We start from the raw sequence: 15,325 nt of genomic DNA on the forward strand, positions 1-15,325 counted from the left end.
CCTAGCGATAGCCTGTCTACGCATGGACTCTTCGCTGTCACTATAGCTCAAGACTATGGGGTCTTGAGACTCAATCTTCAGGGGAACAATAACAGTAGCATCATGATCGAAGCAAAGCTCAAGACGAGCTATGTTCAAAAAACATTGAAATTTACTTAAAAAATCAAGCCTTAAGATGAAATTAGGCGAAATTCCTGGGACCACCATGAACTTCCAATCTTAAGAGAAGTGCTTCATTTTGAAATGCAAGACGATATATTAATTAATCTGCACGCAGGAGCTCACCTTTAGCGACGCAGATATTAATGACATCGTGCAATATCGGGTATTTCGCCACGTGGCTTTGAAGACAACTGTCACTACTCACGGTACTAGTGACTCGAGTATCCACTAAGGTGGATAGGTAATAGCACTATCGAACTGTGACTGTCGCGTAGTGCAAATACGCAGGGACAGAAGACTTTTGCGCACAGTCACTTGGTTGTTTCCCAGGCAATTAGCCCTATAGTGCCCCTATCCCTTACATCTGAAGCACTGTCTGTCATTTAACCCAATACATGGCTTGGTTCAATCAGTGGTGCCATGGTCTAAAGCGCAACAATTATCCCAACGCCCGCGCATGCTCTGAACCAGGCTGTACTTTGCGCATGACCTTGCTCAAGGTCGAGCGTAGCGCAAGAGGCTGATCAGTTACACTCGCCGCAACGCGGGCATGCGGAAGTGACTCTCATATAGCGACGTGTTAGCTTGTCACGAGAGAACCCCCTATCATGGTCTATCAAAAGAACAAAGCCACAGGTATCACAGCTATAAATTACGAGCTGGCCGACCTGTCCTGAGCTTCCAATCCCCATCTGAGACAGCAGACTGGCTGTCAGATACAACACGCCATGAGCACGCGGCATAATTCACTCAATGTTCTGCGATGCAGAAGCAAACTTAGCCTCGTATTTAGTCCCGGCCGACAAACGGCTTTCTTCTTCACTGCCCCAGATACACAATTCATTCGGAGGTAGGTGACAGCATGCCGCAATGTTGTAGCAAGTTAGCTAGGATTAATTAACTGAACTCCAACGCCGGGATGGTTAGTTCAAACACGTCGGCATTTGCGGTAACACATTTCACGTACTGTATAACAGTCTCATTAGAGCCCCTGGAAACGAAAAACTTAGTTGCGCTTACATCGTCGAATACACGCTTAGGGCACAGCGATCACACGAGCAATGTTTTTAATCTTTGAATATCTTAGCTTTGAACTATAGCTTCTGCGAGCGTATCATCATAAGTCTAAGCAATTGCTCAAAAGAGCTTTCATGAAGGCACTAGATTCAATTTAGCCACAAAAAAAGAATTTCTTGTTGAAGGAATTGGTGAATGACGAACATACTTCCTGAGGGGTTTGTGCCTGGTGAGCAGGCGGGACGTCACACGTCTCGCGAATAAACTGCACCAGTCGTGCACGTAACTACACTACTGTGTTGGTCGGCAGCAACAGGAGCCCATTTTCCTCCAAGTGCTGAACTAGCTCGGTGACGTGGAGACAGTAAATCCAGGAGACACAAACGGAGCCCATGATCATGAAACACAAGAAAACAACAATGAACGCACCCTGCAAGCAGAGTTGCTCACAGTTGCAGCCTGCTTGAACCCAAAGTTCAAACAGACTACAAATGAACTAAAGGTAGTGCGCAAAAAATAAATAAGAATTCGCCTTCAAGTAGGGGAAATGGCAGGGATTTAAAGTGTTTTCAAGGTGTTTAGCGAAAATAATTTTTTTTTCATATAAAAACTTTAACAAAATATTTAACAAACATTGACCAAGAGCTTACCCTGACCTGAAAAAAAAATAACAATGGCTGCTGGGAGCCTAACAAGGGGCATCTGAGATAATGTGCTACGCTTTTGTTGGGGCTCAGGTGAACCATAGTCAGGGTTAGTACACAAAAGTTCCATAAGATGGACTAGTGAAAGCCTGGCACTTATGGCCCAGCTGGGTGTGCTCTGTTGGGCTAAAAGGGAACTAGAGAGAGGTGTGATGACTGCTGCTAGAGTTCGCAGTACTACTGTTAAGTGGTTGTCTTTTTCGCCGCGATATTGCGAAAGCAGGTCTTTCGCCGGCGAGCGAGGTGTTCTCAGATCATTTAATAAATGTTTAGAGAAAATTTTGTTTTCAATTACATATTTTTCAAAATATCTAACTAACAAAAAAAAAAAAACAGCCACATTTCCACTCTTGGGGAGGAGAGATATGACAAACAGTTTGATTTATGAGGTACAATGAATTAGTATTGGAGTTCATGTTAAGTAACAAGGTTTTACTGTAGTGTACTTTACTGTAGTGTACAGTTTGCCATATGGATGAACATTATAAAACTGAAACTTTGGCATACAGACTTTACCAAAGGTTATGGTGGCAACAAAAATAGTTGAAATTATCTTGAAATATTTTAACTTGGATGAATTGATGTATTACACTAGCACTGCACATAGGCTATTGTATATGGTATTCTTCATAGCTTATTTAAACAAAAATTTTAAATGGAACATAAATATTGATGCAGGTGGCCCCCTTCCACTATACCCGTAGTCTGATTAGCTGCTTTCCCAAAGAGTCAAGGTGCTCTCTGACTCATCAGGAGAAATTTCATTTGCACACCAGGGGTAGGATTGAGACTTCAACAACACATTTGGCAGCTTAACAAACAGCATAACTATAATAAATTTATTATCCATAGGTTAAACACTTTTAACAATAATTAATTTATATTTAATTGTTTTTAGTTACAAGTTGTTGCCTGAAATTATTGATAACTATGTTGTCTTGTTTTCTTCTACTTATTGTAACACAGAACCAACAGCTAGATTTTTCTTTTTCTTTAAACAAATCCTATATGAGAGAGATGGAAAAAGTCCTGCATTACTGACGAAAATTATACAAAAACAATACACATCTAAAAATACAAAATTATTACACAAACTATGCAAAACTGATGTATAAGAACAATAAAATATATTTCACTCCATTGACTGAAGTGGACATCAGTTTTACATTGATTTTGCATAAATACTTTACTTTCACAGTTTTACTTTTCATGCACACAGTCATTATAAAAAGGTACACACATTCTGCATCTAATCAACCAAGGATTTTAGGAGATCAATTTAACAATGTGGGTAGTGTATATTTTACTGTGTATAGTTAGTCTACTTGATCACATGACCATACCATCATTATCGCAAGTGTCAGAAACCAACATTATTGTCATTTCAGGTTTTTACTGTTCTCGGCACACTTTAACCATTTCACTATAAAAATATTTTACAACACTGGACGTTTCCTAAAATTTGCAGCTACAATCAGCTTGGACTGAATATTTAATTAAGAAGAGTGAATCAATGTACTGGTAAGCATTTATACTGGTATAACATGTTAAGAATAACTGCTAAAATTCCAATTTCAAACTGGAACGAACATCCTTAAAATAATAACACTTCAAAACAATTCAAATCTACTTACACCTACATAATTCAACACTAATATGTAATGATAAAACATCTTACCTCAGCTTTAAGTTACCTACCGTAATGAAGTCTTAACAATTTTTATTCTTATTAGGGGAATTGAAAACACAGAAACCTGTATGAATACCCACATTTTAGCACCAAATGCCACAAAATTATTTACAACACAATAGTTAGTTAATGCAGTAAGCTACTTACTACTACAAGTGTCAACAGACACAAAAAAAAAAAAAAAAAACTAAAAAGGTGCAGTTACCAAAACTATGGAAAGTAATCACAGATGGAATATTTCGTTGCAACAAACAAATGGGGCAGACAATTCTCTCTCGCTTCATGTACTACGGCAGCTTAGCTGCACTTGATTACGGCAACCTGTCTTTGTTTGCTTTTGACGTCACACAAATGGATTCTGACAACGTAAACCAAAAAAAAAAAGATTAATGCAAACCCAACCCAGTAATCTAGAACTATAACCATTATAGGTAGATAACCTGAAGTTACAATGCAAATGAAAACGTTCGGCCCTCAATTCCAGGACGCTAGTTTTATGAAGGGTTAACTTTTACAAACAAGGGGTTCTTTCAATATTGTAGTTCTGCACCACTGAATTACCACCAAATTACTGCAAACACCGAGGACCTACTGCAACATGCTACGAACTTAAGTACAAATTTTTGTCCCTGATGCCCATACAGCCCGGATTCTACTCGGCCCGCGGGGCGCGCGCTGTTCGATCACGACTTCTCCGCGGTGTCCGCGGGGAGCAAAACTGTCCGTTCCTCCTCTGTGGCCGCGACGTCTCTGGAGCCCCCCGCGAGGGACCTCTCCGGGGAGGCGCGCGGGGCCTCGCCGGCGATGCTCCTGGAGGGACTGTGCCCCCGGGGGGACCTGCTGCCGGCGCCGCTGGGCTCCGTGGCGTTGAGCGAGCGCGAGCTTGCGCTCGGGGCGCCCGCGGCCGAGCGGGGGCTGAGCGCGAGGGCCCGGATGTCGTTGGCCAGCCCCGACGGGTGCTCCGCGGCCGCGATCGCCTCCTGCAGGAGGTCCTTCTCGCTCTGCAAGCAACAACACCTCGGCTCGATGTTCGTCCTACCAGGCGTGGTTAGAACTAGCTGTGCTTGCAACTTCGTTTGCGTGGAACACTTTTGGAATGATGCGTGCAAAAACTAAGATGTGCTTCCTGAGGGACTTGTCAGGATGAAAACAAAGCCCTAACTTTTACTTCGCGACATATGTGATCATCCTCGCTCTACAAACACACCTCGGCTGAACGTTCGTCCTACCAGGGGCCTGAGGATGTGGCGTGGTTAGAACTAGCTGTGCTTGCAACTTCGTTTGCGTGGAACACTTTTAGAATGACGCGTGCACGAACAAAGATGTGCTTCCTGAGGGGACTTATCAGGATGAAAACAATGCCCTAAATTTTACTTCGCGACATATGATACCATTTTTCTTCTTCAAATGTTTATCATTATATTTAAAAACATTCAGATAATACTTTTTGATCACTACTCTTTACAACTAACTTCTTGCTATTTAAGGTTCGGCTTCATCCTCCATAGTCATTGCAGATATTTATAAAAAAAAATTGGTTGAAAATTAGATTACAGAAGCAATTAAGTATGTTAACCAGTTTTGGAAACTCGGAAAAGGAACATTGCAGTAGTAACCGTATCACAATTAGTTAAACAAAAAGTAGAATTATAAATATTTGTTTGACTTTTAACACATGGTAGATATCTAGAGTCAAGATTTTGTGGTGTTATTTTAAGACAAATTTCGGTGCAAAGAAATAAAGATTTCGGTGTTATATTGTTTTATTTTTTTGCTCAATATACCCACGGCAAAATTTTCTTACTTTTCTGTACGACATGCAAATTTATTAAAACAAATATTAATAAATACTAAAACCTCATGATCTAATTACAATTAAGTTCATTTGCAAATTCATAGATAATTAAGTTCATTTGCAAATTCATAAATTCAAACTTTTAAATAATTACTAAAAATTTCACGACTTAATTACAATCACATACACTACAAAATTACACAATTAAGCACTTCCAAAGTTACTATTAAGACGGTTTTATTGAAATGCTATCAGTTTAATTTTCCGCATTTTCTGGAGTGAGACGTTGTCTTCTGTCACTAACTACCAGTGAGTACCTGGAAAATGAACGTTCTGCATCAACATTTGATGTTGGGAACCAGATTGCCCTTAAACTGGCTTGAGCAAATTCACTGTAGTCCCCTTTAAGGGAGCAAAGTACCTTTGCAACATCAATTTGGCTTGTTTCTGGCAATGAAAGTTCATCCTCAATTATTTTTTTGAAAGCAACATAGCCATGTATGAATGTATCAATGGGAAGATGGGAAACAGAAGGCAAGTTATGCAGAGACTTCTGTAGGTTTGCATCTTCTATGCTAACCCTACTCACATTTCTTGGGTTGAACAGCAAATTAATGGCATTAAAAACTCTTAGACAAGGATGTCGTTTAACAGATGAGTTTTGCCTCAAACGCTTATGTTTCTCACTCGCGACATGTTTCACAAGTGTATCGCGTCTCTCGTAGTCTAGCCTGCAGTAACAGAATTTGCACATGAAAATTTTATCACTGAAATAAAATCCTTCGCTGGAAAATTCTTTTGATCGGTCACTGGCAGAAACCTTCTTTTTAGGCATTATCAAAAAATTTTAAATCACATAGGAAGAATTTAACCTCTAAATACGCTAAAACTTGCCGTGCTGGAAAGATCAAAACAATGGAGAATAGATGCGAATACAAACACATACCGAATACCAACATACGTACGTGAAAATTAATACCAACATAAACATGTACTATTTATTATTTACAATCGTTACGTTAAGCAGGGTTAATTTTATTTTCATACCCTACGTACTTTATTTTAAATAAACAGTAAAAGCAATGCGCTTTAGTGTGTAATATTTTAATGATTAAAAACGTAATCTTAGAAAAACATTTTGGACGTTTGTTATTTTTGTATTTACAGAAAGTGAACGGCGGCCATTGTATCATAGTTATCAACATCTTAAATTATTATGGTACACAAGATTACCGTTTAAAGAAAATATTACGTTAATTCCGAAGCTTCATTTTAAAATCTATAATGAATTAACATCGCATATAATATATATGGCTGCTAGTTACTGTCAGAAATATTTGATTGTGCTGAAGATAGTGAATTGTCCTTACAGAATGGAGAAAAAAAGAAACCGTAAATAATCAGGATAGACGAAATTTCGTGACATATCGCGGATTTCGCACAATTTTGTTTTATTTCGTGTTTTCAAGCGGTTTTCGGTGTTATTTCGTTTTATCGCGCATTACCATATAATCGTGCCTCTATAGATATCATTTGATACAGAACACGATGCAAAGTTTATAGAATGGAACTTCTGAAGTTATTGTCCCGGATAAAAAATTGTGGGGGGTAAAACTGAGCAGACAAACAAACAACACAGAGGTAAAAATTACTCGTAGATATTAATTTTAATTTGAGGATTGAAATTCAGAACCTTATTTGGATACTAAAAGAGAACTTAACTACTCTCATGCAGTTTGGTGGCTATTAAATTGTAAGATTGTATCAATTAATGGTGTGTTTAACTAGACATTCCTATGCACCCCTTGGACACATGCTTCGACACCCTCTGTGTACATCAACCCACCCAGAAGGAAGTTGCCATTAAAGAAAGCGCTGTCAGTTCCAACAGGCTGAACAAGTGCTTAAAGCAAGTACCGCACCTGCAACTTGCTGCTAGCATCATCCTTCGCTGTAGCAGCCAGAGATGGCGTTTCAAGTCCATGGCTTCTCTCGTCATCATCCAAGGAATGTAACAGCTGCAAACAGACAATAGCTACTAAGTACAAATGTGAGCAAGTTAACCAAAATATAACAATAAACATTTCCGATCTGGTGAACTCTAATCCATAAGTATAATTTCTTAAGAGCCAACTTACTCAATAAAATTTTTTTCTGCAATCTCTCATGTTACTAGTAAACATAAAACTTAAACTACATGCGAGTGTCAGAATTTTCAGTAAAAACATGCTGTGAATTTTTCTAATATACGTCAAAAGAAAAGACTTTCATTCGTTAAAAGGAACTAATATGTTGCGTATGTATTTATGAAAAGCTAGCATTTTATGACAGGCAAGATATGTTCCAGTAAGTATGATATCCAGGAGAGGCAGACATAGATTCAGATTTAAATCAAAAACAGAAGACTGCAAAATGGCAGGGATTGGTAATCTGTAGAAAAATATTGAGTTTGAAGTTTGTACAAACAAAAATAAATATTGTTACGAGGACTTTAGTGACGATGTTGGCCAGTCATCCCGCTTGCCTCTGTCTGTGGATGGGGCGCAATGCAGGTAGTGCCCATTCCTCCATGACTGCAGCAGTGCCTTGCTACCCCCTTCCCCTTTCACAGCACTTTCTCACTCAACCCAGAGAATATTCTACTGCTCTCGAGGGTTTGGCACATTCCGAAGCCCCCGTCTGCATGAAGTGGAATAACCAGATCGCTGATGTTCTTGGAGCTTCGGGTATTCTGATGATGCGACACTTCGGAGGGCTAAGAGACTTTTCCGTGGCAAGACTTGGCAGATATTTGAATGGAGAAACTGACCTGTAAGGGGAATGAAGTAAAGAGGATGACTGGCTTTGTGTGTTAAGACTAGTGCATCGGGAGGGGAATCTGTCGTGTGAGCAAGCAGTGCGAGGCAGTGTGTTGGGACAGAGGTGCGCAGTAGAGAGAGCCACTGTCCAGCCGAGCTCCGGTGGAGGGAGTAAACTGCGGACTTAATGAAAGAGTGATTAATTTGTGGTGAACTTTAAATGTTGTATTTTAACTAACAGTGTAAATATTACGTAATAACAAATTAGTTACTATATTGGGCTATACTTTCCAGACCTGTTTTCCCACCAGCAACATTATTAATTTTTCTGGAGTGTTTAAAGTAATTAACCATAAAAATGGATGAATCAAAATCCCAATTACATGCATCTATTTTTTTATACGGGAATAACCAATGAGAGTTCCGAAACGTCTGATCAAGCGCAGTAGCACATGCTCCATCTGGACCCGTCCAATACTTCGGTTTTAAATGTAGAGCTTGGGGCCATGGGTGTGTTTCCACGGGGAAAACCCGAACACATCCTTGATGCCGACAGGTAAAGTGTTTCTAGACAATGTAGATCCTGGCCACAACACCCAGCAATATACTACCAGTAGCGGACCCAGCCTTGAATGTTAAAAGGGGTTAAAGACCGGAGAGTTTTGCATTAAATTGGATATCCCAAAAAAAAAATTACCATTTTAAAGGCAATTTTTTTTAATTGTACACACTATTTAAGCATTAAAAAAAAAATTGAACTTACTTGTCTGAATTATACTTTTTTATCGCTCCAGTTTAAGTTTTACGGGATTTACAAGTTCTGGAAAGTCAGGAAATTTACCTTAAAACATGGGGAAGTCATGGAAATTCCTAAGTGATGATAATTTGAGGCATAAATGTTATGCTCTGGTATGTCATCACCCAGACTTTGAACACATTTTTTTTTCCAGATACATAGTTTTTTTAGTGCATGGTCGTACACATTATAAAATGGTGTATAGTACAAGGTTCTGTTAGAGAACCAGTGCAGCTGTAGGGATGCTGGAGACTGGATTGTCTTTATTACTTTTAAAAACATTGCAAAAAAAAAAAGGTGAATTATTTAAAAACATTTGTCAAGAAAATTTTTTTTACAGATGTGTGGACACCCAGTTGCGAGTTTAAAAAAAAGGAGGAGGGGGGGGGCGGAGGTGGTAGCCACAGGACCGTCACTGTTTGCTACTGCCTTTGAATATATATACTGTATAGAAGTCGCGAGTGGATAGGATTTACTCTACGTTTTTCAGGAGCGTATGATGAGCAGCTTGGGAACTTCACCGCCGCAGGGCGCTGCCGTAACGCCCTGTATCGTCTCAGGTTGTTATTTACACGTTAGAGCGCAGCACTGTTGCCCGCTGTCATTCCCCCGCACCCCCCACCCAACATTCACTGCAGCTCAAGGTCGTTCAACGAGAGTTTGTGCGTCACAAAACTGCAAGGATGAGAGGTGGGGTAGAGGGTGGGTGGAGGACAACGCATGTTTGAGGGAGGGTGGGGAAAGGGGTGTTTGAAGAGTTCGACACTTGTTCCGCCAGGGACCACCACAAGTCGATGCCCTAGATGTGGTGGCGATTGCAGCTGTGAATTAACCAACCACCTCAAAACCGTATTAGAAATTTAACCTGGGCTGGCGACTTCTATGCAGTGTGTGTATATATATATATATATATATATATATATATATATATATATATATATATATATATATATATATATATATATATATATATATATATATATATATATATATATATATATATATATATATATATATATATATATATATATTCAAAGCTACTGCGTTCCCTCGGCGGACACCAACCTTCTCGACCTCGTCGTCGAAGTGTTCGTCTGTCTGCGAGTTCTTCCTGGCCCTCTCCATGAGCGTGGCCCGCTTGGCGGCCAGGTACAGCGAGCGCTTGATGCGCACGTAGAACACGTCCGTGACGGCCTGCACCGTGTAGTCGGGGATGAAGGTCACCCGCATCAGCGCGTCCAGGTTTATGGACTGCAGGCTGCCCACGTTGTTGGGGGTCGTCGACGTGGGCGAGTCGGCTGCCGGGGGAACCACACCCGACACATTTAGTTGTTGCGTACCCGCGCTTTCCATTTCACCTCGACAGAGACGGTCGATACCAAACAAGGATGTTGAGGAGGTGACCGGCCATGGCTAGGAGCATGCATTTTTCGTAGGGACAAGATTTTATAGTTTTTTTTTTAGTCCATTTTCGCTTTTAAAACAGAACATTTCGGTGAGTTATTCTTTTTATTTTTATAAATACTGTTTAGTAATACTCACTCCACTACATTAATGTATTTAATTGCTGCGTTGTTATGATAAAATAATTTGTAATAAATTGGTCTAAAACAGATACATTCAGAAAAAATAAAATAAAATTGGCTGTTTGAAAGTGATTCAATAAGAGATGCACAATAAAACAAATTAACTTAATTAAGTTAATTTTTTTGATCTATGCACTTTGGTATAATTTTTTCTGGAAATAATGATATTCCTTGGAATTTCAAACATTAAAAGATGACTATTTTGGTGAATTGAATTTAGTATTGGTTATATGCTGCTTAGTTCCAAGATTTAATTAGCATTTTGGTGTTATGGGGAGTATTGGATTTCGGTTTTATAGCAATTCACCATATAATATTGTTCCAAGCAAACAAGGTATGCCCACGCTTGCGATTGTTCCCTTGTAGTTGTCTGTAAGATAAGCCATTTTCCTGTTTGGCCAGTCCCCTCAGGAGCGTTTGTTTTCGCACTGGATGGCTGTGATTGGTATGTTGACAGTAATAATGTGCCTGAAATAATCTCAGCCAACTACGAACACAGGCAATGCTACAAAGTTATTAACACGCAGGGTGTATAAGTAGTTTTGTTGCCAGATTAAGTGTTTAAATTATATTTTTAAAACAGAGAAAATGGCTAAAAAGCATGATATAGAGTAATTTAGGCAAAAAACAACTGGTACTTATTCTTGAGGGATTTCCATTATACCTTTATCTTTATTTCTCCAGCTTATAATGTAATTGTTACAGCTCAAATTTCATAGCTGTCCTATGCATGACTAGAAGATGGTAAGCCAGTTCAGAACCTTGTGCTTAGAGGTGACACCGTGCTAGAAGCACCAGCGAGCATCACACTTATCATCCTGCCTCACTAACATACATACACCCATGACTAGGCGGGCCCCTTAAAGGTCTATTTAAAAATGCAAAATGAGCAAAACTCGCAGTATAGACTTTAGTCCCTTCGATACGCTACTAGAGTTAAAACAATGATTGTATGTAATAACAAGGTTCAATTTAAATTTAACAATAATGCTGGATGTTTATCGTATAGCAAACACACCTCTTAATTGATGATACTATCTTGATAACATTTATTTTAGACATTAGCAATAGCAAAAAATTTTATGTGTAAATATTTATTTATTTTTAAATATTTGTTGAAGAGAAGAGACTAGCCAAGAAATGAGGTGCGGATAAGTTACGAAGCTCTTAAGACACTCACAGTGTACAACAGGAAGCTATCCTACTCACCAACTCCAATATTCTGCATCAGAGCCTGTGTGCCAAAGTAAGTGAAAGGCCCGCTCTCGAAGGTGAGGTTCTCACGACCGACAATAACTTCCACTCTGCCTTCCAAGATGAGAACAAAGTAGTCTACAGCTTTCCCCTTCACAAGAAAAACACACAACCATGACAGCGTCTGCAGTTATCTGCTGACTTATTAGAACTTCAAGAAATATTTACCAAGTGTAAGTTGGAACACCTTAGTCTCATTACAATCAATAGCATATCTAACAAAATCAATGTCATTTAAAATTAAAGTTATGAACGTATGCTAAAAGTTAAGCCCTGATGCCAAAAAAAGTAAAACATTAGACTGATAACACATACATATATCTTAATATATACGAAGTACAGCAATGCTAGTTCACTGTGGTCTTGGGATGAAAATTTGTTAACACAATAGCTACTAGTTAGTGATGAGTTGTGATGCACCAATTAGTCACCACTGCCACCATACAATGCAGTTACTACTCACTTCCAGCTTTACATAGTAAGATATAAAAGTAATGTGTCGACAATTTTAAAGATACTTGTTTATACACTTTCTTTTAGAAATGATAGATAACATAAACTGATGGTTAATCACAGTTTTACTGAACATTCTTACATAAATTCATGATGCACATTACCTCTTTATTAATTTATTATGTTAATGAAATTTTCTCTAAATGTACGTTACAATGTTTTCAATCAAGAGACTTCACAAATGTGACTACATAACATTCTCACAGTGCAGTACAAAGCTAAATAAATTGTGCTGCATATATCTATCGACATATAGTTTTATTTATCAAACGCTGTAGCCATGTGCAATGCATGCAAATGCACTCCTTCGTCCAATCTTCAATTGTGCGTTTAGTCAAGTAACCTCTTCCAGCATGCTTCGAACACTCGCAGTCCTTAACCTATTTTAATCTGTAATGAGTGTTAGGTTAGCGAAACAGTATTAGTTAAGCAGGACTAGAGACAAACGAGACAGCAGAAAGGTCCATAAAACTGCAACAAACTGTGCAAGTTACCTGAGTATAAATAATTGTTTGGGGATCATGGCGCGCCTTCTCCTTGTTTTTCACTTTGACATGGAAAATAATATCTTGCTTCAGCAGTCGTCTGAGTATCGTCTCGGAAATTATTTCAGGCTTGAAGGCGTCGATAGCTGAAAGTGGAGAAGCACGGTGAATAGGAGCAGCGACATTCAAGACCACAGCTAGCAGGCGGCGAAGAGCGACAAACCTGTGCTGAGGTACTGGAATGTTGCGAGGGTCAACTGTGGCGAAATGTGGATCCCGTGGTTTTCTTTACGTTCAGCGAACACAGTGAAGTCTTGTTTCAGCGCCTTCGCAGTCCGGCGACGTTTCGAACGGTTGTCCACTGCATTAAAAAAAAAAAGTATATTTACAAAAGCTGTATGTTATACACCTACAGACAAAAATGATTATCATTTTCATATTTCATCCATAACATCTTTTATTATACAGCTGGCTATTACTAAGTTTTCACAGAAAAAAGGGTTAAGTCAGATATTTCAGATATTTAGAAGAGGCCAAAAAAAGGGTGGAAAATTTTGTTTGGTCAGCACTCTGCTTTATATATTTGTAAATTATACATATAAAACTACTATAAATCTATAATGACAAGAGTCCTGATTTTTTTTTAATTAAAAAAAAAAAAACTATTGTTGGCCTCCCAAAAACCTGAAAAATTTGACTTAACGCTTCTTTTCCATGGCACCACAGATTTAAACTTTTGAACATTTACACAATTTCACAACATTTTTTCTAAAAGAGAATGCCTAGTGGTAAGTTTTAAGTATACTCACTCCAGACGTCGGTCTCGTCAACAATTTCTGCTTGAATCAATTCTTCGATAACGTCTTCCAGCGTAATCAGTCCGGTCGTCTCGTAGAAAGGATCACCTTCGCCCTCAGAGTTCACGCGTTGAACGAACGCCATGTGACCTTTGATTCCTGCCAACAACACAGACAACGACTACATCACGCAACAGATTTTGGGCAAGTTGTACAGCTGCAAAAGAGCATACGGGAAAAAAAAGACACATTACAGAAATAGCCTGTGGTTTCACACTTAGGGATCCCCATAGTGTAGGGGCCGGCAACCTGCGGCTCGCGAGCCACATGCGGCTCTTTGGATGTGAAGCTGCGGCTCTTTAGTTCCGTTCCAGAAATACTGCATCACCAGGTCATTTATACAGAAAATACTTTTTTATTACAAACCAGTAGTAAGCCTGGTTTTTTTCCACGCTTGTTATATTTTACTAAACAATATGTCATCAACCAGTTAAATGATCAATTTAAAGCTATCCATCCGCCCGAGGTTTTCGTTTTACTAGTACTTACGGGCTGTGCTGTAAGTGTTTAATTGTTTTAATTTTTTACTAATATAATAAGTGATTATCTAATAAGACCATTTATATTATCAATTTTGTTGTGAAAAAACACCTCTTATATATATGAATATATTTTTCTTATGAATAAAAAATAGATTAGTTTTTTATCGAAAATCTTTATTATGCAAGTACTATTTATTGTTGGCAAGAAAAATTTTTGTGGCTCTTAAAAAACTTTGAAATTTTGTAAATTGTAATTTTTGGCTCTTTCGACTCAAAAGGTTGCCGACCCCTGCCATAGTGTATGATTTTATGTTCATATTCTAAAAAAAAAAAGCATTGAGAAGTAAATATAAGTAGGAACAGTTTCTGCCAAGCTATAACTGTAGGTAGGGTACAAACACATAACCCTTTAGGAACTATTTAATAAAGTGTATGATTTTCAAGGATGGACTGGCCCATTGGCATACCAGGAGATTTAAAATATTTTGATAGAAGAAAGAAAATAGGTGAAAGTAAGGTTTTACATCACATGATTATGCACTGAAGCAGCTTAAGACTATGAGACCTCCAACAGCATTGTGCATTACGACTTTCTCTTCCTTACTGACATACTAGTAGACCATCTGCAAAAACATTTGTCACCCTGATTGTGGGGCTTAAAGGGAACCATGCAGCCCCCCATATATCATGACACTGAAAATTAAACTATAGTGAATTAGTATGAATTTCTAAACTGTAAAAACATAAAAAAAAAAAAAAATCAAATTATAGAGGGTTAACATTCAGCAGTTAGTAAAACAAAAAAATTCCAGTAATAAATAGGGTAAGATGGGGTAAATTGGTGGATGATTTAGTTTCTTTTAATCATGCTATTTTGTTGGACATTTTCCTAGTATAAAAAAATTTATAGTAGAAAAAATTTCTTATGTATCAAACTAACATGGTATCAAAATTTGGAAAATGATTTAACCATAAAAAAAATTAAATTAAAATCAACTCCAATTTACCCTAAGTGGAGTATATTGGACGAATGACTATCAAATTTATATTGATTCATTTTTAAAAGTTGGAACAAGTTGTTGAGTTGTTGTTCAACAAAAATAAAAATCTTGTTATGAAACATACTTCCGCTGAAAAAATAATTAATGCTAAATGTTTTATAAAAAAAATTAGAATTAAAAAATAC

The 15,325-nt window shown here is 38.2% G+C and overlaps 1 protein-coding gene across 1 annotated transcript in view; it reads right to left on the bottom strand.

Annotated features, from left to right (window-relative positions):
* Window positions 1-2,708: 2,708 nt before the first annotated feature.
* The window catches only part of LOC134535876 (unextended protein), a 154,067-nt gene continuing 141,450 nt past the window's right edge, over window positions 2,709-15,325 (bottom strand). The window contains exons 6-12 of the mRNA XM_063375220.1: window positions 13,610-13,756; window positions 13,024-13,161; window positions 12,810-12,946; window positions 11,758-11,893; window positions 10,028-10,260; window positions 7,291-7,386; window positions 2,709-4,574 (exon numbers count right to left, since the gene is read on the bottom strand). Coding sequence (XP_063231290.1) covers window positions 4,257-4,574; window positions 7,291-7,386; window positions 10,028-10,260; window positions 11,758-11,893; window positions 12,810-12,946; window positions 13,024-13,161; window positions 13,610-13,756 — 1,205 coding nt within the window. The 3' untranslated portion in view covers window positions 2,709-4,256. The remainder of the gene's footprint in view (window positions 4,575-7,290; window positions 7,387-10,027; window positions 10,261-11,757; window positions 11,894-12,809; window positions 12,947-13,023; window positions 13,162-13,609; window positions 13,757-15,325) is intronic.

This window comes from Bacillus rossius, chromosome 10 (assembly GCF_032445375.1).
Source record: "Bacillus rossius redtenbacheri isolate Brsri chromosome 10, Brsri_v3, whole genome shotgun sequence".
Lineage (NCBI taxonomy): Eukaryota > Metazoa > Arthropoda > Insecta > Phasmatodea > Bacillidae > Bacillus > Bacillus rossius.